Source organism: Sciurus carolinensis, chromosome 11, assembly GCF_902686445.1.
Source record: "Sciurus carolinensis chromosome 11, mSciCar1.2, whole genome shotgun sequence".
In the NCBI taxonomy this organism is placed as follows: Eukaryota; Metazoa; Chordata; class Mammalia; order Rodentia; family Sciuridae; genus Sciurus; species Sciurus carolinensis.
The window spans coordinates 42532550-42559145 of record NC_062223.1 but is presented as its reverse complement, the minus strand read 5'-3'; the positions used below and the strand labels follow the sequence as shown (position 1 = coordinate 42559145).

Here is a 26596-nt window from a genome sequence, read left to right as displayed (position 1 = left end):
AATCTCAAAAGTAACCTCGAGAGAATTTTTTCTTCTCACTTTTTCACACCTCCTTCGTACCCCTTTTAATTAAAACAACACTCTTGTCTCTGGCACCCTCGAAGCGTAAAGCAGCAAGCTCCACGAAAGGAAATCAACCCCCTCCCCATCATCCCACCTACGGCCAAGCCACGGCTCCGCCAACCATCTCCGAGGCCCGGCGCCGACACCTCTCAGTACCCATCCGGGATGGGGGGGCCCCCACCCCGCGAGCGGTTCCCACTTCCCTGCGAGGACAGAGAAAAGCCCTCTCACCCTTCAGTGGATGCCATGGTCTGGGGAACGCCCCCTCCTCTTCGGCACAGTCCGGCAGCAGCGAGCGAGGGAGCGAGCCGGCGCAGGGGTGAGCGCGAGTGTGGCGGGGAGCGGTATTTAAGGGGGAGCCTCTCTCCGCCCTTCCACCCCCCTCCCGGGTAAGCCCTTTAGCGCCTCAACGCGCGCTGGAGCCTCCTGCGGGCGCTAATCCACGTCCTAGCTCTGCACAGCGCGCGTCCCGCGCTCCCCTCTGTAGGTTGCAGTAGCGCTTGGCTGGACTCTAGGGGTTTGGAGAGATCGGAGGATGGTTTCCCAAAGACAGCGCTGTCCTGGGGGCTACAGAAGCGCGCAACAACGCTGCGCCCCCGCCGCCGCCGCTGCCACCTGTGCTTTGCTGCGGGGCAGGCTGGCGTGCCGAGTGGCGGGCACCGGCAGGGGGAGGACAGTGAATGTGAGTGCGGGGGAGTGTGTGCGTGCGTGCGCGCGTGTGCCGGTGTGTGCGCGCCAGGGAGGTGGTGGAGGCCGCTGCGCCCTGGCTCGGCGCCTGCCGGGGAGGGATTGCAAGGTTTAGCCCCGCCGGAGCTGGGGATTTGCAGGCGATCCCTCTCTATTTTCGTCGCGAGCTGACATCACTGCGCCGCAGCCTCGGGCGACTCCTTTAACCGCCACCCCCACCCCCCATTTCGAGACGCGGTCCCTCCTCCGCCATCCCGCCCCCTAGCCTCTCGCCATAAATTAGCCAAATAAGAAAAGAAGCCCCGCCGGTCATCCGGAAGGCTTGGGCAGCCGGTGGCAGAAGCCCAGGATCTAAGGAGTAGCTATTGTTTCCCCTCAAACCACCGTGGCCCCAAGTCACCTCGCGCTGGGCGAAGCGCAGGCGGCAGCGTAAAGACCCGGGATGCCCCCCGTCCCCAATCCCTGGAGCTGCCTCGATGCTCACCCTTACTCCCTGATATCTCTGTTCCAACTCACGCTCACCCTCCCACTCCCCCGCACAAGCGGGCACACCCACGCTCATCCTCCCGGGTCTACGGTTCAGAGCCTTGTGGAACTCCAACGGCCCTAACACGCAGGTTGCGAGACCGAAAAGCGGCCCATCTTCCCGCCCTCCCCCTCTGGGACCCGAGTAAATCTCTGGCCTTCAATTATTCATCGAGATTAATATTAATGCAGCTCCCTGGGGGCGACGGGCAGGGTGCAGGGAAAGCCGTTTTTTGGGTTTGTTTTGTTTTGTTTTTGAACCGAAAGAGGTCAGCCTCGGGGGCGCAGGCTAGAAAGGCGTGGAGAGATTGTCGAGGCTAGCTGCTGGGGCCGCGCCTCCACCCTCTAGGCTCAGCTCCCCGTCGTCTTCGGAGCCGGGGGAGGCGCGCAGAGACAGATGGGCTCGCTCAAGGGAGGGTCCAAGCCTCCTGGTCAGCTTTGCATAATAATGAGGAGACCCGTGCAGCTTTCATTGTCTCTGGGACAGAGACACAGCCAACGTCTAGGGCTCCGCCACCTGCGGACCCTGTGACCGCCGGGAAGGCAAAGGCTCAATTTCCTCTGCTGGACCCCTTTTGCAGGGCCGCGGTGAGAATTAAATAGACTGTGAAAAGGAGATTTGTAACGTGTAAACGCTTTTGGAAGATGTGAGTGGTGTAAGCCTGTCGTTTGGAACCTGACAGGCTCTTTCAAGAGAGACCTCAAAACTCTATCGCCCTGGTGGCGGTCCAAGGCACCTGTCTCTACAACCTTCTTGCCAGGAGGAGGCGCTCCTCGGTCCGGCGCACTACCGAACCGGTTAGAAAATGGACTGAAGAGGACTACGTGGAAATTCTCAGAGCAGGTCGTGGAGATTTGTGTTTGGGAAGCCAGGATCCCCGCACTACGGTTTGATGGTTAAATGACAGGCACTGGTATCCGGGAACTTGAGTTCTTCACCATCTTCCCCCGGAGTACTCTGGGACAAATTCCTCTCTTCTTCCTTTCTGCAAAGTGGGGAGATCACCCCCAGCCTCGAAATGAGAAGAGAACTAACTAAATGCAATGTAGGCGATATGAAAATCTCAAGCTAGAATCTGGCGCCCAGGAAACGTCAAAAAAAATTGTTCAGTTAATTCTAAGGGTCCTTGGAGGATCATTTTCTTGGGCAAAACATCCAAGGATGAATAACCTAGTGAGAGAAATAACAAGAAAAAGAGATGAAGAAGCTTAACAGAAGTTAAGAATAAATATATCTCCATATACCTCGTTGCTTCACCTACCTTCCCATTATCTGGGTCCAAAAATCTTCCTCCATCTTTCCTCCCCTCTTCTCTTTTCTATTTGCATCATATTCATCCTAGGATCTTTCAAAATTCCTCTAACTCTGCATTGTCTTTCAAGGGGAAAAAAATGCTTTAACCACCTCTTTATCCTTGAGCATTTAATTTTGGGTACTTTCCTCTTCCAAATAATTTAGGAATTGTTTAATCTAGTAAATGTGTTCTTAAGAATAATCTGTAAGTGAACAGGGCTTCCTGCACCTTTGTTATTATACTTGACATTGCCTTCCCGTAAATCCTGTATATGTGTGACTTTGTATCTGAAGTTGTCACGTGCCCAAACTGTCATTCTCCCTTCACTATTTAGGGATTTTCCTTCCCTTTCTGCTGAGGTGGCAGCTGGAGAACAAAGCCTTGAGAATCTCTCCCAGGAGGTCTAGATATTAATGACCCCAGCAGCAGTACTCTGTTGCCAGCACCCCCTTTAAATTGAGCCTGAGTGAACCACTCCATGTAATCCTTCAGTATCTGCAGCGTTGGAGGGCAGAGCGATGCCATTCATTTGTCCTCACCACAGCAAGGCTCCCCACAGCCACATAAACATGTGGTAAGTAAAAGGACAGAAAAGGAAGAGGATGGAGTTGCTTTCAATTTTTAAAAACATCCCATTGAATCCCACTCAATTTCATTTTCCATGTTTGAGACCTGACAAAATTCAAATATAGATAGGAGTAGACATTTCAGCTTGCCACCTTCTCTATAAATGGCAGTGTTTGGGAACCCTGACATCACCTCCTACTTGTAAGAGACATTTGCATTCAGCTGCCCTAGAAGATCAGGTTGATTAAATCATATGGACAATGCCACAGATAACTGGCTAAGAAGAAATTCTTGGTCCCAGAGGGTCCCTGCCAACAGTCATACCAGTTCATTTTTATACAAACTAAAACAGTGATTTCCAAAACTGGCTGCCCATTGAAATATTCTGAGAGCTTTTTTAGATATTTAACAAGGCTTAGGCCTCCTTCTAGAGATTTCTGTGCCATCAGTCTGGAGGGATTCTGGCTTGAGTATTTTTTAAAATATCCCCAGGTGATCAATTCTATGATGTAGCTAGAGTCAGGAACAGGTAGACTAGAAGTGGTTCAGTAAGTTGAAAAAGAGTCCAGAAAAAAATAGGACTCCAAGAAGTAGGTGGAGCAAGTTGACAAAGAGAAAACTTAGAGATATGATATAAGGCTGAACCTCTTATCCTCACATACAAGCTGTTAAAATCTTCCCAGGCCAACACTTTTGTGTTATTCTAGACAACTTATATGAGAAGTTATAAATACACAGTTTTCTTCTTATGTGTCCATGAAACATGGAGGGTAAGCCGCTGGGTAAGACTCAGCTCTGGATCAGGCAGACCTGCCTTAAACCTCCCCCTGCCATGAATTAGTCCAGGCATTTTAGATTCTTAGCTTCCTCATTTTGAAACTGGAGAAGATAACAATGGTTGTCATGAGGATTCAACAGGCTAATGTGGGAAATGTTTAGGTCGTAGCCTGGCATGACGTGAGTGCTCAGTGAAGAGCCACCTTGGACACATGGATACTGCAGCAGGCACCCAACTTATCTACCACTGAGCCGCTAGCCGCTTGTCTTCCTACCTACAGTATGACTCCACTCTCTCCTTCCAGTCTTCACAACAAACTGAGTCTCCCAGCCAGCAATAAAGTGGATGTGAGAACAGAAAGAGTCTGCCTCTATGCTTTTGAGCTTTCTAGCCTCTTAGTCTCCTCTAGAGAAACTTAATGGCAAAAGCAGAAGAGGTAAGATGATCTGACATTTGCATGCAGATTTACCTAAATCCAGCTTGTGGGTTCGCAAACATCACCTTGAATAAGAACTACTCCACAGGACTGAATACCAAAAAAATCAATATACTATAATCTGATAGGGTTTTAAAAATGAATTTTGACCATAGGGAATTTTATCTTTTTTGTCTTATTGATTGTTGACCCAATCCAAGTTACAAATTATAAGTGGTGGCACATGCTTTTAATCCCAGCAGCTTGGGAGGCTGAGGCAAGAGGATCATAAGATCAAAGCTAACCCTAAGGAACTTCATAAGACCCTGTCTAAAAATAAAAAATAAAAAGGGCTGGAGATGCGGCTCAGTGGTTAAGCACCTCTGGGTTCAATCTCTGGTACCAAAAAGGAGGAGGAGGAGGAGGAGGAGGAGAGAAATGATGACCTATAAAGTAGTGTTTAAGCAACTTTGTGGTAGATGTAGTATTGCCATAACACTCACTGAGTGCTTATTATGTGTACAATGGACCTTATATACTTAGCCCTGTTTGACTCTTAAAGTGACTTACAGAGAACAAACTTATTACCCCAATTACAGAGGAGAAAACTGAGTCCAAGGAAGATTAAGGAATTTAATCAGGGTCACACAATGTTTTTATCAGTCAGGGTCCCAGGTGGGAAAAGATGGTTTATTCAAATTAAGTAAATTGTGATGAATTTAATAAAGTGACCATTTAGAATAGCGTGAGAAAGATGTGGAGAATCCCTAAGGGATAGTGCAGAATCCCTGAGTTCTTAATAGTGAGCACTGGTACCCAGGCTGAATCTGAAGGGAGGTTACAGGGATCCAGAGGGGAAGTCTCATGACATGAACTGAGACCTTTATGGCCAAAGCAACCCACTGGAAGGGACCCTGTGAGTACCACAAGCCCACTCCCCTCCTTTCCTTTGTCCTTCCGGGTTCCCTATTGGTCAAACCCAGCTGGAAGCTAAAGGACAGAAAGCCCATTGAAACAATTCACAGGCAGCCCTTGCAACCCCCCCACACTGGGAACACACCAGGATGGAGAACAGTTGGAAAGGGACCAATCGAGAAGACCAGGGTTCAAGTGCAGGCCATCTTCCTGTAGAATCTTGCTTTTAACCCCTCCACTGTGCAGCCTATAGCGATACTAATGTCAATTGGCAGAGGTGGGCCCACATAACATGCAGGAACCTCTCCATCATGAGGTGCTCTGGCAGAAAAACAGACTTGGTCAGAACACTTACAGAGATCAGAAAAAGGTTTATTTCTACCATGGAAGAAGTTACTAAATGGCCTCTGACGTTCCATTTCTAAATTCTGTAATTCTCAATGTTCTTCTCCAGCTATTATGAGAGCTTAGTTGAAGCCAACAGGAAACAAAGCTCTTTCTTCTTCCGTTGTTTCAAATCCAAACCCTGCTTTGGTTCTCCCTCAGATGGCTTGACATTGGTTATTGAAGTTCCAAAGTGGAAGGAGGTAAGGGACTCCTAATATAGCAAGGCGGACAAGCCCTATACTGCTTTCCCATAAAAGGTTGCTAAATAAGACCATTCCCCCTCATGATGACAACAGAGGAGAAATGTTTCAATGTTCAAAGTTTATCAGAAGAAAATGACCTAGAGAAAGAACTTAACAGCCAAGTGACCTCAGGGTTACCCGCTCAGAAGGGACTGTCATTTGTAATGTCTGAGAAATACAAATTTGACTTTTCCCTCTAGATGCAATTACTGTTTCATCTGCCTTGCTCTTTAAGATGACAGTCATTCTCCAGAACTCAATAATGAGAAAACCACCCACCATCAGCTCATTAGGTAAGACATCCATGTTTGTGGTTCTTTGCAAAGTCAGAACCATCCAGGGAGCAAATTAGTCTTTTCCTGGTTTCCATCCAAGCCAGATGTTCAGGTAAAGCAAGCCTGGGCTTTGGAGTCTCAGCAGTTCAATATTGAATCCTAAATCCTACAATAGTGACATTGAGTGGATCACCAAACGCTGTTGATCCTAAACTCCCTCCTCTGTAAAATGGAAATAATTCTTGTAGCTTCAAAACTTACATCTGTAAAGCAAATATCACAGGACCTAGCATATAATTTGGACATACCAAAGATCTATGTTCTGGCCTTCCTAAATAATTGAGGATCTATAAACTGTGTGTCTGGACCTGTCTTTAAAACCTTGACCCAGTCCCTAGGACTACAAGACTAGACATCTCTTTTTTTGAACAGAGGAAACTGTAAGAGCCCTTTCATAAGATAATTGATGTAAGTGTGCTAATTTTACAATATCTGAAATAATTTTAGGATGCAAGAAATACATGAATGAAAATTATAGTACAGTGTTCCTGTTTTAGAGGAAAGACACTGAATTATTCTCAGATAGCATTAGCTCTGAAGCCAAGAGCATGCAAGAGAGAATCTGGATATGCCTGAAATTAAGCTGAAAATGAAAAGGATTTAGAAAGAGAAAGAGCGTTCAGAGTGATAAGTAGTAGGAGATTTTCAGTAGTGCCACCAGGTCATCATATTCAGGATGCTCAGGTGGACACAGAAGTCATAATACGGTTTTCAGAATTAGAGCAACCTGGGACCAACCAGCTTAACCAGGTGTGGAGCAATGAGATTCAAGTTGAGTTCTTCATTTTCTCTTTCCATTTTGAATGACCTTAAATAAGTCATTTAATCCTCTGGGCATCCATGAATACAGTAATGACCCTGTCTACTGGGATCCTAAAGGAACTAAATGAGGCACTTAGCACAGTTCCTGGCACATGTGGCACCTATTACCACCTTCATTGACCATGTCAGCTTCCTGGCTGCCACCACCCTCATCTCTCAGGTGACTGGTGGCAATGCTTTGGACACAACTACATAGTACATCTAGAGATGAGCCAACCTGTACCCATTTGTCTGCTTGTGGTCACTGAACAGGAATAAAGGAAATCATCCATGTCATGGGTGTTTGGAGCTTTAAGATACAAGGTGAGTTCATTCACTCTTTTCTTGTTAACATGCATTAGCAAGAGAAAAGTAAGGATGTTCTATTTTTACCCCACTCTCTAAGCTGATGAAAAAAAAGAGAGATGTTACTTCATAGAAATCTCAATTCAGACTGAGAACTTGGTCTAAATATAATCTCTTCAGGCAGAAACCATCTCATTAAGCAGAAAGCTCAAGAAGGTTGAAACATTCGATTGTTACGCTTATCGCCTGATTAATTCTAATAGAGTGTGGATTCGTTCCATTCACTGGGTATAGATGAGGGAGGAGAGGAGACAATGGGAAAAGATGAATTGTGAGTTCTCAGCCTCTCATTTCCTACATCAGCATTTCTAGTACAAGATGACTTGAGGCTTGATGTCAGGGTTAACGCAAATTCTTTACGCCCACCATAAAACACCACAGTGTTTTGAATCAGAGTGTCTCATTTTCAATGGCTTGATTCTTACATAGTGTGGAACACTTTTTGAGAGTGGTTGCTAGCATTTTAATCTGTCCCCCTAGTTACTCCTAATCATAGCAATGATTATCAGCTACGCATCCTTCATTCCTCTTCCCTTTGTCCCACTGAGACACTACAATATTCAGGAGTGACATCCTCATGATGAACAAAAGGGTGGATATTTTATCTTCAGGGGGATTTCTTTGCTTGACAGCAGCTCACTGTGGTTAAATGCTGGAAGATTTGGATGGAAGACTGAATCAAGGACCCAAATCAGACTCTGGTAACCTCAGAAAAAAATGATATGATCCTTGTTCTGTTTTCTCTATACACTTCTTTATAAGATTACATGGTGATTCCCAGAGAGATTGTATATCCAATACCAAAATGATCTTTTTATAAAGTTATTTCCTTTAATAAGAAACAGAGGGAGAAATCAGCTAATTTAGTTCTAAGTTGAGATTATAGAATCAGAGATTCTTTTTAAATCAAAGGCTGAAGAACTGAAGGTTCTATTTACATAACTACTGTAAATTGGAACTTATCCCAATTCACTTCAGTGTGTCATTTATTAGCACCTGAATAGTATTATATTTGTAAAGTTCTGACTCTTTTTCCACTGAAAATAAACAGCTTTTCCTGAATCAGGCATATTTAAAAATTAATAGCGTTCTTTCTGTTTTGTATGAAATTACCTTTTCCTAGAAGCCCTAACTGCAGGAATATAACAGCAGGTTTTTTGTCCTCTAATAATTCAATCTTTCATTTTATTCTTCACCTGAGAAGCTGTTTCCTAATTTTTTATACTGACTCCTTTTTTTTTTTTTTTAATTGACAAAGGTCTCCATCAAACCTAGCCCAAGCCACTGGATAAACACTGAGTGAATTGGGATACAAACGTGAAGTGAGCCCTAAAAACCGAGCCATTGAGACAGTCTTCTTAAAATGCTGGGCCTCAGCTGCACATCCGGGCAGAGTCCTGCCAGGGACAGCAAGACCTGCTGCCAAGAAAAGCAAAGAGAGACCACAAATTGCTACCAAACCACTCCAAAATGTTCTCATCTTTCTAACAGCCCTGAAAAGATAAACCTCCCCAAGCCCTAGGGATCCCAAGTATTTCACTCAAAATTTTCACAGGATCCTAAAGAAGGAAAAAAAAAAAAAAAGGCAGGAGAGATCAGTGTCTTACTTTGCATCTGACATTGACTGTTGGCTTTCTTCCTGCCTCTCATCTCTTCTTCATTTACGATCATTCTCTATTAGAACAACATGCATTTGGGTGAATGCAAGGAGACTCGTGGACTTCATTCATGTCCCCGATTAGACAATAGCCAACCCAAGGTCAAAGCCAAGGGCTATCCTTGATGACTTGATGGCCTCACTAATAATGCCTAGTGACATTCTAGGCGTTCACAGGGTTTGATGTGCACAGTGTGGTCCTGGCAGTGCCTCTCATCTGGTTTTCCCAGTTTCCAACCTGGCTTTTCATGGGTGGTTCCATCTCCAACCTCAGTCCCATGGAGAGATGGCACTTTCCCCTGCAGCCTTACTGGTTTTTGAGACGTTCCTCAGACATGCCAGGAGCCTGCCTTCCCAAAATCTTTGCATGTGCTCTTCCCTCTGGAATGTTCTTTCTCACTCCACATCCTCATTCTAGCAGCTAACTCCTCCACTCACCCATCACCTCTGCAGGGAGGCAAACTATGTGCCCCATGCCCTTCAGATTACATAATACCATTACTGTGATACAATCTTCAGGCATACTATACTTCACTCCCTAGTAGTTATCATGCTTTCTAACTCCAATCATGTGACTGATTGCAAGTACCCACCTACATTGTCTACCTTCAGTGTTCCCAGGCCTCGATACACAGAAAGCACTCGATTTTTATTGATGAGCAAATGTGACCAGCAGGTCTAAAGTCAATGAAATCACAATTCTTGGTTAAATTCAGGATGGGAGAAATTTTTATCAACAAACATTCTGATATACATAGTCAATGTGAAAGGCCATTAAGTTTTGAGCAGATGATGAATTTGACAGCATGAAAATTCCTAAATCCCAAAGAACTGGGAAGATTCATATCCAAACCCTAGACTCATAAGTCCAGAGTATAATGGGTAGTGTGCTGTAAGGAGAGGGTTAAAGGCTGCAAATATCCTACTCGTCTAGCTTAGCCTGGTTCCTTTTTGGTAAGTGCAACCTGTGTCACCCTTGTCCCATCCCACTCAAGTGTAGACAGGGAAGTACATTTCAGAAGTCACACAGGTCCTGGCTCTTTGTCTCCTAAATTTGTTTAGATGCCTCTCACACAATCCCATTATTTCTTGCTCTTAATCTTCTTGGTTCTTCTAACCCTTGGTCCCCATTTATCTGTGCCCATCCTTTCCTGTGATTGACTGCACTCCAAACTTATTTCTACAGGCTTGGAACTCAACGACATTCTGAAACTCTTTCCTATCCCTGCTCCTCATAGCATTCCTTATTACTGGCTCTTGACTCCTCATCTCCCTCCTGGAGAAGAACAGCAGAGCACCACACAGCAGCAGCCAACAGAGTGCAATGGGCCAGGTACTGCTCACCTGCCTGACTACCAGGTGCATCGTCCCTCTGAAGTTTCACATCACTGCATTCCATTTGCAGATGAGGACCAATTGTGGGATAGCGACAGAGCTGGGATTAGCACTCAAGCTGGGTTTTCTGACAGCTTCCCTATGTCCACTACAGCCCTCCTGAACTCCTTTCTAGAACTCCACTTCCATCTTTTCACTGACCTGATGACATGAGCTGAATGTTCACAAATGAGTGAAGAGAAGCCACATTATTAATCCTAGCATGTGAAATCCACCACCAGTGGCCTCCCACCTTGATTGAGTCTTGCCTTGGCTGATCAGCCTGACCTGTCACTATAATGAAGGTTTCATTGTGCAGAATGATCAGCCCTTTTCCAACACAGCCCACTTCATACTTAATTTCCCAAGTTGTTTCCTTACTTATACTCCTTTCCTGTCCGTCACTCCAGAGATTTGAAGTTCTAACTATACTGTGAGAGGTTAACTAAAGAGTCTGTCCTCTTTGGGAAACACTGCAAAGAAAAAGTTAACTAAGGACTCTGTCCTTGTAGTCCCTTTCTCGTGATTCTATTGGAGTTTATGTAAGAGAATACAGTGTGAGTTAATTACTCTGCTATCTGTTAAAGACCACTTCAGATATAGAACTGATCGCTTCTAAGGAAAGTGAAGATCTTGCTTAAATCATGGAGTTTATCTAAATTTTAGGTATCACTTAAATTGTAAGTGATACACAAAATGTAAGTAAAATCTACCTGATTTAGGGAGGACATTTACATACATATATACATATATACATATACATACATGAAAAGATCTCCAGCCAAAGACCACCAGAAACACCTGTAGTTGACCAAATTTCTCCATGCAGTGAGAGACAGTGTGCATCACGGAGAACTGAGAGGGGTCTCATCAAGAGTGTCTTGGAAAGAACTTATAGAATTTGAACTTCTAAATGGTTTGGGGGAGGTTTCAAGGAGTAGGGCTTAGTTGTGGGTTGGATGCTGTCAGAAAGCAGGGTCACTTCTAGAATTGGCCATCTTAATAGAAGATTGAGACCAAAACTGTAATTGATGGAGAAGGAGCGGTCATTCATGTTAACTCCCTGGAAAGGGAGAGAGTTCATTGTGCAGTTTGCATAGAGGTTACACAAGATATGAAAGTGGTATTGTCTGTCTTGATCTATCCTAGTCACAGAATGACTGTGAAGGATGCTGACATGAGGGAATGTTTGCAAATGGATAATAATTTCTGTGAAATTATTTACCTTCAAGAGGAGAACATCACACCCTAGCTAGGAATACCATGGATACCTAAGCATCAAAGTCTAGCTGACAGAATGTCAGTTGTCAGGGGCCACAAGTGTACATATAAAAGCAAAACAACCACTACAAAAGGAATTATAATCAAACTAGTCTAGATGAAGCAGGAGCCTTCTCTGAATCTCCCCAAAGGCATGCTCAGTGGACAGTCACTTTCCCAGTACTTGTGATGATTTGTTCCATGTCAACTTAGGGAAATTGGAACTATGTTACAAAATTTCCTTCCCTGTATGGTTCTGGATTAGGGGTAGGGAGACAAGGAAAACTCTCGTGAGATTTAGAATGGAGAGTGAAATAACAGCTATTCTCACACCCTGGAACTTGGTAGAGCTCATCACACACCATGGCAGTTCACACACAATGTCATTCCATGTCACTCCCCTTGCTGGGGTGGGACAGCAACCAGGCCCACAGCTTTTCCAGCATCCTTTTCTGGCTTCTTTGAATCCTGAAACAGGTAAGTGTTTGGCCATTGCTAAGGGTACCAACTTCTCCTGCAGGTCACTCATGTCAATGAGGTTGGCAGCAGCAAGAGACACACATGGGTTTCTGCTTGTCCTCATGGGTTCCAGTTTGTCCTTGCTCTGTCAACTTCATATCCAGTTCTCCTTCCCAACTGCTCTCTGGTTAATCCAGGTCCAACCTAGAGCAAAGTCTTCTCCACAAGTGCCTAGTTTTATGTGGTGATCATAATCCCTTACTCTCTATGACTCTTAAGAGTTCTGGTTGTCTGAAAAGCCTCTGCTGATGTACACTCCAGATTTCCATCCAAGAGTCCTATCCTAGGATGCAAGACTCACATTATAAAGAGAGATGGAGAACATTCCCACAGCAGCCAGGTACAGGCAAGGGACAGGCTCATGCCTGATTCTTTTGTTCTGACTTGAGTCTTATGGAATTAAATACTCATGGCTGGGGTAGGAAGATCTAGGGGTGGTGGCAAATGGCCATAGGACTATTAACTGCATTCTCAGGATTTGGGGCCAGATTAAGCATCTAAGAACATCAAAGTCATGACAGAGATGACAGTAATATGAACAAGGTCTGAGTGGTAAGGCAAGGATGGAAAACTGATGCTATGCAATAAAGTGTCAAGGAAGTAGGGAGCATGATGGTCAGTTGCGGGGTCCAAACAGTCAGGCAGGAGAATGTGAGAATGGACACCCATGTGCAAAATGCCCATGGAGGCAGATGTGGAGGCTTTGGGGTGCTTGGCTTAGCTGGATAACCCAGGCCTTGCCACATGCATGTGTTTCAGTCAGTTTTCCATTATTGTGACAAAATACCTGAGATAGATGGCTCAGAAGGAGGAAAGACCTGTTCTGAGAGAGAGAGAGAGAGAGGGGAGAGAGAGAGAGAGAGAGAAAAGCCAGGATTCCAATATTGTCTTCAATGACCTAACTTCCTCCCAAGAGGCCCTACCTTCTAAAGATTCCACTACCTCCCCACAGTGCCATAGGCTGGTGGCCAAGCATTTAACGCAAGGGCCTTTGGGGGATATTTAAGATCCCAACCACAACACCATGTATGAGTTCATTGCTTTCTACAGTATCTTCCTATCATGCAGCTACCATGATAAAATCCCAGGGTCTTATCACGCCAATTAAACACCTGCTGCAGGGGAGGTAATGAGGCTTAAGCAACTTGCCCAGGATCACTGAGAAAAAAGCTGAAAGATAGGAATTTGAATTCAGATCTCTTTGATTCAGTTGCCATTACATCTTTCAAGATCCAAGTCTTTTAGGCTCAAAACAAAATCTTTGGGTGACCTGATAAATATCTATAGAATCAAATCTTCCAACCTTGATCAAGGCTTCAGTTGACTGCAACCTCAGATCAAGCCACTCTCCAATTCCTGATTCACAAAACTGTGAGAGAATAAATGCTTATTGCTTTAAGCCATTAAGTGTTGGGTAATTTGTACTCAACAATTGATAAATTATGTACTGCTCTTATATGAAGCAATCAGGATGGAGGAGGGGGTGGGTGCAAGGAGGAGAGTGTGACTCAGAAAAAATCCCAGGAAAGTCAACAAAAAGACACAGTAGAAGTAACTCCCTTCTGACTGCAGGGGTTATGTAAAAACAGAGATAGGGAGGCAGTCTGGGAAACAAATATGTCCTTAACTCCAGACTTAGAGCTAAAGTCCTTGAGGCAGAAGTTCTCTGAAACAAGTAGAGAGAACACTTAGGTTCCTGTTTGGATCTATAGGCAGCTAATGTCTCCTAGGATGTCCTGTAACAAGCCTGGCTTCCCTGTTCTCATGTGGTACAGAAAAGACTGAGAAGTTCCCACAAGCCCCACAGGGAGGAAGAGAGGGTCACTAAGAGTCTGGCTGGGCAATTGACAGAGAAGTCATCGCTGTGGCCATGAGGCCAAGTAATCCAAATCAGGGTCAAATAGGAGTCACCACAAGATCTCAGAAGTGCCAATCCCCACCAGAGCTGAGAAGCAGCCAATCAGCAGGATCTCTGAGCCTCCATGGAAGCAGAGAGAGAAAACAGTGTAAGTTAGCTAGTTATAGATTCTAGTACCAAATATCAACAAAACATCCAGATGGGAAAGACATGCCATATTCACCCAGGAACCAGCATGAACTCAGAAGTCCCGTCTATGGTCCCAATGCTCAAAGGTACTCAAGATTCTAAGTCATCATCTTGTAGAAGAGAAAACTGGCAAGGAGGAGAGTGCTAGTTAGCTTTCTGCTACTATGACAAAAATACCTGAGGAAATAAGCTTAAGAAGGAAAGGTTTATTTTGATTCAAGTTTGCAGTCCATAGTCAGCTGACTCAATGGCTGTGATCCTGTGGTGAAGCAGAACATCAAAGGGGAATGGCATGGTGGAGTAAAATTATGGAACTTATGGCAGCCAGAAGCAGACTGGGGGAGGAAGAGACCAGGGACAAAATAAACCCTTCAAAGGCATGCCCCCAGTGACCTATTTCCTCCAACCAGACCCCACCTCCAAACATTTCTGCCTCCTCCCTATAGCACCACCAGGTTGAGACCAAGCCTTTAACACATGAGCCTTTGAGGGGACATTTAAGATCCAAATTATAACAAGGGGAAAAGACAAAAGAGTAAGTCACCCCCAAAAGAAGAATGTTACTGGAAGGATCACATAAGGAATTTATGGGATTGAATTTAATTTGTCTTCCCTTATCCAATGGGAAGTGGGACTGGGGCTTAGGAGGAAACTCACATAAGTTCTAGAAAACGGTGAGGCTACAGGTTCTTGGGATACATAAATCTGATGTAAGTGAATATGTGACTTTAATTCAACTCCTCTAAAACATGCTATGAAGATTTATTTTATTTACAAAGATGGGTTTTGTGCTGAATCTAGAATATGAGAACCAAAGGGACACTGGAAATCAGCTAGTCCCTGGCATCTTCCTCTCTGTGTCATCTGATGGCACCTGTCTATTTTTTTCTCCAAACCTATGACCCACCAAGCTCCAAGGGTTGGTATTGAAAAGACAGCATGGTCTTTGTCACACACATTATTTGGGAATAATAACCCTTAGTTCTATATTAAAGGGCTATCACTGAGCCTTGGCTCTGTTACATGTAGCTCAGAGAAGCAGCATGCAGGGAGGAGAGCAGAGCACATCTGTTTGTAGGTCAGAAGCCAATGCTTGTTTTATTAAAATATGTACAGGAGATTGGAAAGGAAAAGGATCAGACTGTACTGTGGCAAGGTACAAAGCATGTGCCACATCCTATAATTCAACTGTGCCGGACTGTCCTGCAGGCAGCTCTTTGGAACTTGGTTTGGCTGGAGCCTCAACAGAGGCTTTGTGAAGCCCAGAACTCCTCAGGTCAACCCTCAACCAGAGGGGACCATGACATTGACCTCATTGAAAGGTGGGAAGACCACCAGGTCAGTCAAATGGGGAGATTTTCTTGGCTATTCATTTGCTCTTCTTTGAAGAAACTCAGTTCTTGAAGCTCTGGTATCCTCCCAGGGGTTTCCAAGCAGGTGGGAAGAAGGCAGTGGCTACCAGAAACTGAGCTCTACTCACCCCCCGCAAACTGAGTTGTGTCCCTGAAATCAGAAGCCCTGGCATAGCCAAGTTCATGGGCAAAATCACACTTCAGGTCCACACGGTGTCCTATAGCCCAGGTACACACAAATGCATGGGAAAGCTTCCTGATAGGCCTGCAGCTGGCTCATTTCATGTTCCTCTCGATCCAGTCTTTAAACGGCAGCACCTTGGTCAAAGCTGTGGAGAGGCGATGGCTGCATGACTTGTCATAGCTCCAGCTGACCAGTCCCACCAGATGCCAGCGTGGCTCAGGCGATGCTCGGCCAGGGAAGGACATCGCCGCGATGCCTCCTGTCTCCGCGGTGCAAATGTCAGACGGGGCACTGGAGTCCTGGCTGGCACAGAACATGTTGTCGGTGACACTCACAGGGATGCCATGGTCTTCATGCTGTTCCTCACACAGCAGTGAGTCCACCACCCTTACCAGTCCAGAGCGCAGCGTGTCATTCTTGAAGCCAGGGCTCCTCACATCCGCCAGGATGTTCCAGCCAGCCACAGTGATGTGGGACTCCTGGAAGGAGATGCTGAGGTCCCGAGTAGCCGCGAGGCAGATGGGCTGGACGTGGGTACTGATGCGGGCCTTGTCCAGGAGCTTCAGGATGGCGATGTCAGCATCAAGCAGTATGGGGTCATAGTTGGGATGCAGAATGATAGCAGAAATCTACCAATTCAAGGAATGGATAGCAATGGTGAGCATCCAGCGCCATGGCAGACAAGAACAGTCAAGTCTGGGGACTAAATCATTGGGAGAAATTTCCTAAAAACTAGGTACAATTATTTGACATACTTTGCTCAAGAAATCTTGGAAACTAATTTCTCTGTTTCCAGAACTGCAAACTGAAATGACTACCCAGGTCTGGTAGGTAGCATTAAATAAGTGGAGCGTACTGGTGAAGCTACAGAGAATGGGAGCACACATCCCATCTAGAGTGGACAGACAGCTGGGTGCAGTGGCATATGCCTGTGATCCCAGTGACTCAGGAGGCTGAGGCAAGAGGATTGAAAATTCAAGGCCAGCCTCGGACACTGAGCAAGACCTGTCTCAAATAAAAAATAAAAAGGACTGGGAATGTAACTTGGTGATAAAGTATCACTGGGTCCAATCCCCTGTATGAATAAATAAATAAGCAAACAAACAAATAAATGGGAAGAGACCACTTCATTCCAGCTGATAAATGCCATCGCAGAAATGGGCCAGCACTCTAATGGACTCCAGGTCTTTAACTGAAACATCTCAACTTTTTAATGTTGCTTCTAAGGAACTGATTAAGAAAATATATATCAGTATCAAAAACACACAGACCCCAAAGGCTACCTGTGTAACATTTCATGTACCTACATGCCAGCAAGATAGAGCCATGTTCCCTCACAACATCCCATAAGTCTTTCCCCATAAGAACATGCCCAGAATGTTCCATAGACTTTTTCACACTCTTCCCTGATGTTCCCAAGTCTTGCTGATCATCCTCTCTGATAGAGGCCTCTAAGAGCTCACCTCTGTGATACTGTATAGGTATCACATAATGTACACCATAATGTGTATGTTCTATTACTTCAACTGTGTTTGAGCATATTTCCTTCAGGTTCTTCTTATGTCATACTGATCTTGATAAAGGGTATCTCTCCTGCTACACTGGACTCTTCTGAGTAAACAACCATGCATGGTTCTGTATCTATTTTCAGTGAATGGCACATGTGGAAGCCCTTATATAAATGGACAGATGGATGAACAGATAGAAGGATAGAAGGAGAGACAAATGGATGGATGAATGGATGGGCAGATGGGTAGGTGGATGAATGGATGGATTGACGGATAAATAGATGGGGGAGGGAAGCAAGAAAGAGAAAAGAATTTTGTAAATTAGTTAGGAGTGTCTTGGATAGGATTTGTCTATGTCCTCAGAGCCTACCCAGGATAGTGCCCAAATATAACGGGTGATTAACTCTCTTTTATTCAAGAACTATTTGTTTATCCACCCTGATCTAGGCTCTGTGCTAGGCTCTGAGGGTCCAGTGACATAGAATGCCCACAGAGTAGATGGTTTTAGGCCTAGCCACCTATTAAATAATTTCACTAATTTGTAATTTGTTTCAAACTACTAGATGAAGGTAATTTACTTTTGATACTTGGAGGTAATTGACTTTTGATAACTATGATGATAGATGGAATATGTCTCTTGTTTTTTTAAATTTGTTTTTTACTTTTTAATTTTTATTTTTTATTTGATTTCATTTTTTAATTATTTGTTTATTTTTAAATTTTTTACAGACTGCATTTTGATTCATTGTACACAAATGGGGTACATCATTTCGTTTCTATGGTTGCACACAATGTAGATTCATACCATTCTTGGATGGCCTTTTGAAATGCCCCTTTCCAGCACCCTTCAATATGGAACACCAAGTACATGGGGTGCACCAAGCTCTGAGCTGGCTACTGACACACTGAGGTGACAGGGCTGACATGGTCCTGCTCTCCTGTGCTTAGAATTGGTTGAGACAGAGCCCCGGTTTCCAAGTTAAGCCCTCCTCTCTTACCCGTAAGCTCTGGATGGTCTTCTCATCCCGGTCATCATCCCGGTAAAACTTCCCCAAGACAATTTTGAGATCTGCGGTCTTGATGACGGTGACCTTCCCCAGGTCAGTAACACAGTGGGCAGCCACCACCACCGTGCGTTCGTTCACCAGGGCGCCACTGCAGACCAGGAACCATGCACCCTTGTGCAGGCCGCCATCATGCACCCCACTGGTCCTCCTGTAGATGGCTGCCTGCCACGGCCAGCGCGTCCCCTGGGTCTTCAGAGAAGTGATGTTCTCGATTTTCCCACAGACTATGGAGAAAAGAGCTGTTCAGTAATATCAACTTAGATCTCTCACATCCAACAGGGAATGGCTCTCTGCCAGGAGAGCACAAATGTGGAAATGTGGTCCCATAAGTGCAATGACCACTAAGCTACCTAACCTGGTTTTCTTCTCCCTTTAAATATTAATCTAGACACGGTTGTTTATAAAGTCTAGGGTTAAAGTTGGAGAATTTATAGTAAAATGAAACCCAGATTGTGATCCCAGGAACTTACTATCAACAGGACCTTGGTCAAGTTGCCTAATTTTTTAGATTCTCAGTTTCCTCACCTGTAAAATGGATAGAGCAGTAATAATGGTCTCATAGGGTTCCAGAAGACTGAATGAGATGAGGTATATAGACAGACTCAAAAATATCATGACTGTCATGATAAACACGACCACCGTGAACTAAACCATACTGCTCTCCTTTCACACCGAGGATGGAGAGAGGAGTCCTGTTCTAGACACTTCCACATATTATCTCAGTAACTATCATCCTAACGGAAGAGGTAATTAATGCTTCATTGATTAATAATGGGACTGGGGAGATAGCTCAGTCGGTAGAGTGCTTGCCTTGCAAGCACAGGACCCTGGGTTCAATCCCCAGCACTGCAGGAAAAAAAAAAAAAAAAAGACTAATAATGATGAACTAATGAATATCTGAATATCATTGGAGGGTAGCTGTGAAATGGAGCTTAGAGTAGCCGAGATGACCTAACTAGTGGCCTCCTGGCACCTTTAACCCCTCCCTCCTTGCTGTTGAGTTCCCGCTCTCTCCCTCTTCTTCAAGTAAATACCATAGACTTAACCACAGAAAGTATGCCCCTAGGACTTCAGGACTTAGTTTCTCCTGGGAAGTTAGTTAAAGTCAAAGGAAGAAAGTCTAGGGAATTTCAGGTTATCACCAAACAAAGGAAAGCAATGGAAGACCATTCCTTTGAGCAATAGGACTCTCACCAAAGATCTTCAACAAGTTTAATGGTTTGACTGGAAGATGGTTAACTGGAAGATACTGCCACTCAAAGATAAGGCTTGACTCACTAGGGACGCAGGATGGGGCCCGTCCACTCCACTTCCCAGTCCTCAGACATGTCCTCCGGCTGCTGCCCAGGCGGCGGTAGAAGGGAGAGATGCATTCATACTGGAGCTGGGTGTGCAGGTGTTGGTACCCAGGGGGCAGGTCTCCAAAGGGAAGGGCTGGCTTCTTGGTAGGGGCACCTTGCAGTTTCTGCTTGCTGAAGGCCGATGAATATAGCTGGTGTAAAGGCGTCTCCCTGGGTCACAGCACGAGGGGCCAGAGAAAGGGCAGGGCAAGAGACTGTCAGAGTGACCCCTTTAGCACCCATGCCAGTTCCCATGTTGATATTTGATTACAGAAGAGAAAAATATCCATTTCCTTTCCTGTCTCCGTCTCTATATCTCTGTTCTTTCTCTACACACACACACACACACACACACACACACACACACACTGCACCCTTCACCTCTACCACTGAGCAAATTCTTTTGTACGCCTCAATCTTTATTCCTCCATTTCCATTCCTGGCATGCTTCCAACTGCCTAGGATTTTAACCAAAGAGAACAACATCTGACATAATAGCTGCTATCCAAAGACGCTACACATGCACACACACAAATTTAATTGCAAAACTAAACAGAAAAGGGAGTTAATTTGAATGAGAGAATCCAGGCGTACTTTTCCCCCTCTAAACATTATCATAATGGGGCAATATTAGGAATTGACTTGAACTAAACTGTGTTGATACAGTAGCTTGATTTAGCAATTAGCAGATGTAATTAGTTCACCTCAGAGAATAGAACTTCCTCTCAGGGCACATTGATTGGGAGAAATATGAAGTGTTGTGTGTAAATGTGGAAAGGGATATTAAATGAACCCTGAAGGTGAAAGCCCCAGAGACCAGTCAGGGGTTCTTGGGGGAGATATGCACACGTGGTCCTGCCTGTGTTCGTTTTATATTGGTGCCCACTGACAAGCTGAAATTCTGTTGGGAATCAATGTCTTCATTCTCATTTGATGAATGGAGCAGAGAGGCCCATAGAGGGAAGTGGGAGTGTTCATGGGCGCACAGTAAAGGAAGATGGTGCCTGAGACGCTGCCTAGCAGTCACGACTTCCACCTGGGGTTGATACCACATCAATTTGATATCACTGTAAGAAATTATTTTATGCATCTCTATAGAGCTTGGATCAGAGCAAATAATCCATCTATATTGATTTTACTCAACAAGTATTCCTATCACGTTTCTGACCAGATCTGAGATTCTGGAAGCTTCTGAACTTGCAAACAAGCTTATCTCTTGGCCACTGAAGGTTCATACTGCCCTTGGGGGCTCTCAGGTGAGCCTGGCTGCTGGAGATAGGCAGAACCCCCACTTCAGCAGCCTGCCTTCCAGAAAGAGACCAAAAACCAAATTTTAGGCTTGCTTCTCATTTACATGAGACACCTGGCACTTGGCCACCTAACCTTTCATTACAATTGCCTTAAAAATAGGGAGCCTTGTGGTCTTTTTGAACAGAGTGGTGCCTCCACATGATGTCTCCCTGGGAAGAAAAGGTGGATTCCACTTGTTGGAGAGTACAGCCCAGGGGAATCACAAAGACCTGAAGAAAGGGCAGAGTTTGGATTCTGCTGCCTCCATTACAAACCAAATGCCTTGTCTAAAAGGGAAAGATTTAGGAGAGAAAACCTGAGGAGTGGCGAGAGGCTGAAGGATATCCTCACCTAGGATGCTCCAGGGCCAGTCTGGGCACTCAGACTCATTGTTACTAATGCTAACAATAGCTACTTTAATAGATGATCATATGTACAAGGTGCTTTGCTAAAGGTTAGTCTAGTGCATAAGGGAGCAGACCCTGGAGCTAGATGCTAAATTTATATCCTGGTTTTGCTACTTTGAGTGAGTTACTTTACTTCTCTGAGCCTCAGTTTACCCATCTGTAATAAAAAATGTTAATAGAATCTGTAATAAAAAGAATAATGCCTTCCTCAGAGGCTATAGTGAGGATCAAATGAGCTAAAATATGTAAAGTACTCCGAAGAGCAGCTGTACATGGCAACCATGTAATAAGTGTTAGTTACTAAAGAAAGAAATTAAAGAAAACCTCAGAAGATGGAAAGATCTCCCATGTTCTTGGATAGGAAGAATTAATATTGTCAAAATGGCCATACTACCAAAAGTGCTATACAGATTCAATGCAATTCCAATTAAAATCCCAATGATGTATGTACCTTACAGAAATAGAGCAAGAAATTATGAAATTCATCTGGAAGAATAAAAAACCCAGAATATCTAAAGCAATCCTCAGTAGAAAGAGTGAAGCAGTGGGTATCGCAATACCCGATCTTCAACTCTACTACAAAGCAATAGTAACAAAAACGGCATGGTATTGGTACCAAAATAGAAAGGTGGATCAATGGTACAGAATAGAGGACACGGACACAAACCCAAATAAATACAATTTTCTCATACTAGACAAAGGGGCCAAAAATATGCAATGGAGAAAAGATAGCCTCTTCAACAAATGGTGCTGGGAGAATTGGAAATCCATATGCAACAGAATGAAACTAAACCCATATCTCTCACCCTGCACGAAACTAAACTCAAAATGGATTAAGGACCTCGGAATCAGACCAGAGACAGTGCATCTTATAGAAGAAAAAGTAGGTCCAGAGCTTCAACATGTTGGCTTAGGACCAGACTTTCTCAACAGGACTCCCATAGCACAAGAAATAAAAGCAAGAATCAATAACTGGGATAGATTCAAACTAAAAAGCTTTCTCTCAGCAAAGGAAACTATCAGCAATGCGAAGAAAGAGCCTACAGAGTGGGAGAAAATCTTTGCCAATCATACTTCAGATAGAGCACTAATCTCCAGAATCTATAAAGAACTCAAAAAACTCTACACCAAGAATGCAAATAATCCAATCGATAAATGGGCTAAGGAAATGAATAGACACTTCACAGAAGAAGATCTACAAGCAATCAACAAACATATGGAAAAATGTTCAACATCTCTAGTAATAAGAGAAATGCAAATCAAAACCACCCTAAGATTCCATCTCACCCCAATTAGAATGGCGATTATCAAGAATACAAGTAACAACAGGTGTTGGCGAGGATGTGGGGAGAAAGGTACACTCATACATTGCTGGTGGGGCTGCAAATTAGTGCAGCCACTCTGGAAAGCAGCGTGGAGACTCCTTAGAAAACTTGGAATGGAACCACCATTTGACCCAGCTATCTCACTCCTTGGCCTATACCCAAAGGACTTAAAATCAGCATATTACAGAGATACAGCCACATCAATGTTCATAGCTGCTCAGTTCACAATAGCCAGATTGTGGAACCAACCTAGATGTCCTTCAATTGATGAATGGATAAAGAAACTGCGGTATATATATATATACAATGGAATATTACTCAGTCATAAAGAATGATAAAATTATGGCATTTGCAGGCAAATGGATGAAATTGGAGAATATCATGCTAAGTGAGATAAGCCAATCTCAAAAAAAACAAAGGACGAATGATATCACTAATAAGTGGATGATGACACATAATGGAGGGTGGGAGGGGTTAGTGTTAGGGTTAGAGTTAGGGTTAGGGAGGGGGGCAAGAATGGAGGAAGGAAGGACTATATAGAAGGAAAAGAGGGGTGGGAGGGGTGGGAGGGAAGGGAAAAAATAACTAAATGAATCAAACAGCATTACTCTATGTAAATTTATGATTACACAAATGGTATGCCTTTACTCCATGTACAAACAGAGAAACAACATGTATCCCATTTGTTTACAATAAAATAATAAAAAAAAAATAAGTGTTAGTTACTAGTGTTGGATTTAATCCTTACAACAGTCCCCAGAGACTGCTATGATCAGTCCTGCTTTTCAAAAGGAAAGAAAAAAGACTCAGAAAGTTTAGGAACTCGCCTAGGAATATCTAGAACTGAAGAGAGGCAGAACCAGGTCTTGAACCCTTAACCGTCAATCCAATATATTCATTCAGTAAATATTTATTAAGTGTCTTCCACGTGGCAGGCACTGTCTCAGACATTAGGACATCAGTTAAACAAAGCAGATAATGTTCCTGTTCTTGTAACTTCTGCATTTGGAATGGGGAGACAGAAATTGAACTCGTAAACCAAGACAACCAGAGAGAGGAAGCTAAGATGACAAAGGCCAATGAACACCAGGTAAAGGAGTCAACTCAGCAGTCAGTGGGGAACTGAGCTTGCTAGTTTTAAAACAGTCAGGGCAGGTCTCTCTGTCAGGTGAAAACTGAGCAGAGAACTGAAAGAAGGGAGGCAGTGAGCCTCCATGGTGTCCTTTGGAAGCAGTTTCCAGACAAAAGAAGGCCCAGGTAAAAAGTTGTTCGGCAGAACTGTGCTTGGAGAGATAGAGGAAAACCAAGGAGGTCTTCGTTACTAGAGCAGAAACAGTAAAAAAGACGATGCAGAAGAGATGAGTAGAATTGGCCCACCCCCCACCAGGTGGTCTTCACCTCTGCCTTCCGGGGCTCACATCCCTGATCACGACTGGCCAGTCATCTCTAGTTTCTGGATTCTACCACCAAGAACCTCTGACTGCCAGCTGTTTTTTCAGAAGGTGTTCTTACTGATGCCACAATACATACACAGTAACTTTGGGAAGACTCAAGGATTACAATCCAATTCCTCAAAGACCATCTGAAAGTCTTGCGTCTCACCAGTCATCTCCTTTCCCACGATCCAATAAAATTTGTCCATCTTCCAACAGTTGCTACCTCTTGGCCAAAGGCAGCTGGCTAATGAGCCTCCATCGAACAAGCCCTATTCTTTCATGACCATTTAGCACTCAATGTCCCTAAGAAACCCCAGACAGTCTTTGGCCAAACACAAGTAAAGAAAGGGGACAGGAGAGGAAATCTCCACTACCCTTCATAGCAGAGTGCAGTGTTTCAGTCTCACCTTGACTGGACCTGCATTGGAAGAACTCTCCTTCTCACCAGGTCTGAGATCTTTGGTTCTCGGCAGGCTGGGAAAAAAAGCAGACAATGCTGCATAATCTGTTTCCATACTCACTTTTCACATGGCTCAGTTCAGATTCATACCTAACCCCCTTTCTGGACACCACGTGCTCGTTCCCCACTCAGAGGCAAGACACGTCAGCCAAGCTTGAATAGTTCGCTTAGCAAAAAAGCATGCTGCCTTTCTCCTAAATTGACAGTTCTCTCTGAAGAACTCTGATACCTCTGAAAAGTTCCTCCACCTAGGTGATTTGGGGTAGTGATGATTAATAGGACTATCTGCTTATGTGAATAGCATTTGCACACTTGATCACAATGCAATAAAATTCAAATGGAGTCCTAAAAGAAAGCCCACAATGGGAATTAGAATGTTCTCATTTAAAACCAGACAGAAGTGTCAATCATAGATAAGTCTTGTGTAGCTGATTTTTCCATGTCCTTTTTCTGCTATTAAGGACCCTAAAAATCTCTGGGAGACAACTCAAAACCCAGTTTAATTTTTCTGAAGTCTCTCTCTTTTTTTTTTTCCACAAGTAAAAAGGAATCCTTCCCATCTCACTTTCCCAATCAAGCAGCCAACATTTGTCTAATTAGCAACTTAGAGTACTTTAGTTGTATTAATTTGTAAGAGAAGAGTTGACAAAAATCTCCAAGGACATATGTAACGTCGTTCCCATACTTAATGAAATCCAACATCGGAAATCTGTGCTGGTGGGGATAAAAGTCGTTGCTGGCTAAAGTCTAAAGTGATTTATTCCTTTCACAAATCATTCTCTTTCATTCCTTTTCCCATGATTCAGGTTGTTGACAAACACCCAGAAGGGAAAGTGGAGGACTCAGGCAATTATCTGGATAATCTAGGACAAGAACACGCTTTTCTTCCCAGTAAACAGCCAGATCATTGTGACTGTCCCCCCAAAGAGAGGTGCTGCTAACCAGAAGCATCTAAAAACTATGCATCCCCATTGCACCAGGGATGGTTCCAACCTCTCTCTATAACATTCCATTTCTCTGGCTCCAACTTACATTTTGTAATTTACTGCCTGGATTGCCTCCCATGGCATTTACCACTGCCTGGTAAATTACACTTCTGTAATCTTCCTCTGTCTTCCATCTGAAATATCATCCCAACTCCTCTTCACATCCTCCCCAGCTTTTCAGATGAACCCCCCTTCTATCTGCTTCATGCAATTATCTCTATGTCAAGAACTCCCCTCTCTCCTTTTCATTTAGTTCCTATAGCTGTCTGTTGACTGTTCAAGGACCTTCCATGTTTGTCTTGAAACATCTTAGTTGGCCTAACCTCTCCCTACATAGATAGCCAGGGAAGATGAGTCCTTTCAGTTTTGACCTTGGATTTGCATATATAAAACAGCCCTGTTGTCTTTCCTGAACTGTTCTGATAACTATATCACTCTCCTCCATCATCTCAAGATGTTGTGATTATAGTAACCAAGTTCTCCCTAGGTCCAGAAAAAAGAAGCAAATGCTTTTCAGGATGGTTTCTAATCTAAGAGATATTGTGGTTCCAGAGAGAACTTAAGAGAGAAAGTGATCCCCCCACCCCAGGGACTTAAACACATGCATGAAAACTATCAAAAAGCACAGTAACTCCGTCTACTCCTCTAGAATCCAGAAACACCCACAAGTTACCTTTTATGCAGATGGGCTGTTTCCCTGACCACTCTCCATTCTGCTGGCAGGTTCTTTTCTCATTGCCACTAAGAACATAGGAGTTATTACAGAAGAAAGACACAACAGTGCCAATTTTTACATAAGGGCCATTGAGAAGCCCAGGGCCTCCTGTTATTTTCTTGTACCCATTGACTGGGCCCACAAGGTCTGAGCAGTTTCGTTCTTCAAGGACTAAAAGTGAAAAACAAGAGAAAAGAAGAACTGTTAAAAGTCTGAGTCATTTAATTTTAGAATCGAATCTTTTCATATTTCATTGAAATAAAAACAGTGATATTGAGCCTGCTAACAGTGTG

At 44.0% G+C, this 26596-nt stretch overlaps 2 protein-coding genes across 3 annotated transcripts in view; both read right to left on the bottom strand.

The window, feature by feature from the left end:
* The window catches only part of Slc1a2 (solute carrier family 1 member 2), a 146687-nt gene extending 145774 nt beyond the window's left edge, over positions 1–913 (bottom strand). The window contains exon 1 of the mRNA XM_047516938.1: positions 295–913. Coding sequence (XP_047372894.1) covers positions 295–311 — 17 coding nt within the window. The 5' untranslated portion in view covers positions 312–913. The remainder of the gene's footprint in view (positions 1–294) is intronic.
* Positions 914–14445: 13532 nt separating this feature from the next.
* Pamr1 (peptidase domain containing associated with muscle regeneration 1) overlaps positions 14446–26596 on the bottom strand; it is a 78893-nt gene continuing 66742 nt past the window's right edge. The window contains exons 8-12 of one of the 2 annotated variants that reach the window (XM_047517306.1): positions 26262–26474; positions 24550–24616; positions 19623–19855; positions 18276–18568; positions 14446–16398 (exon numbers count right to left, since the gene is read on the bottom strand). In XM_047517306.1, the coding sequence (XP_047373262.1) occupies positions 15862–16398; positions 18276–18568; positions 19623–19855; positions 24550–24616; positions 26262–26474 (1343 nt within the window). In that variant the 3' untranslated portion in view covers positions 14446–15861. The remainder of the gene's footprint in view (positions 16399–18275; positions 18569–19622; positions 19856–24549; positions 24617–26261; positions 26475–26596) is intronic. The other variant, XM_047517307.1, reaches the window with a different exon arrangement.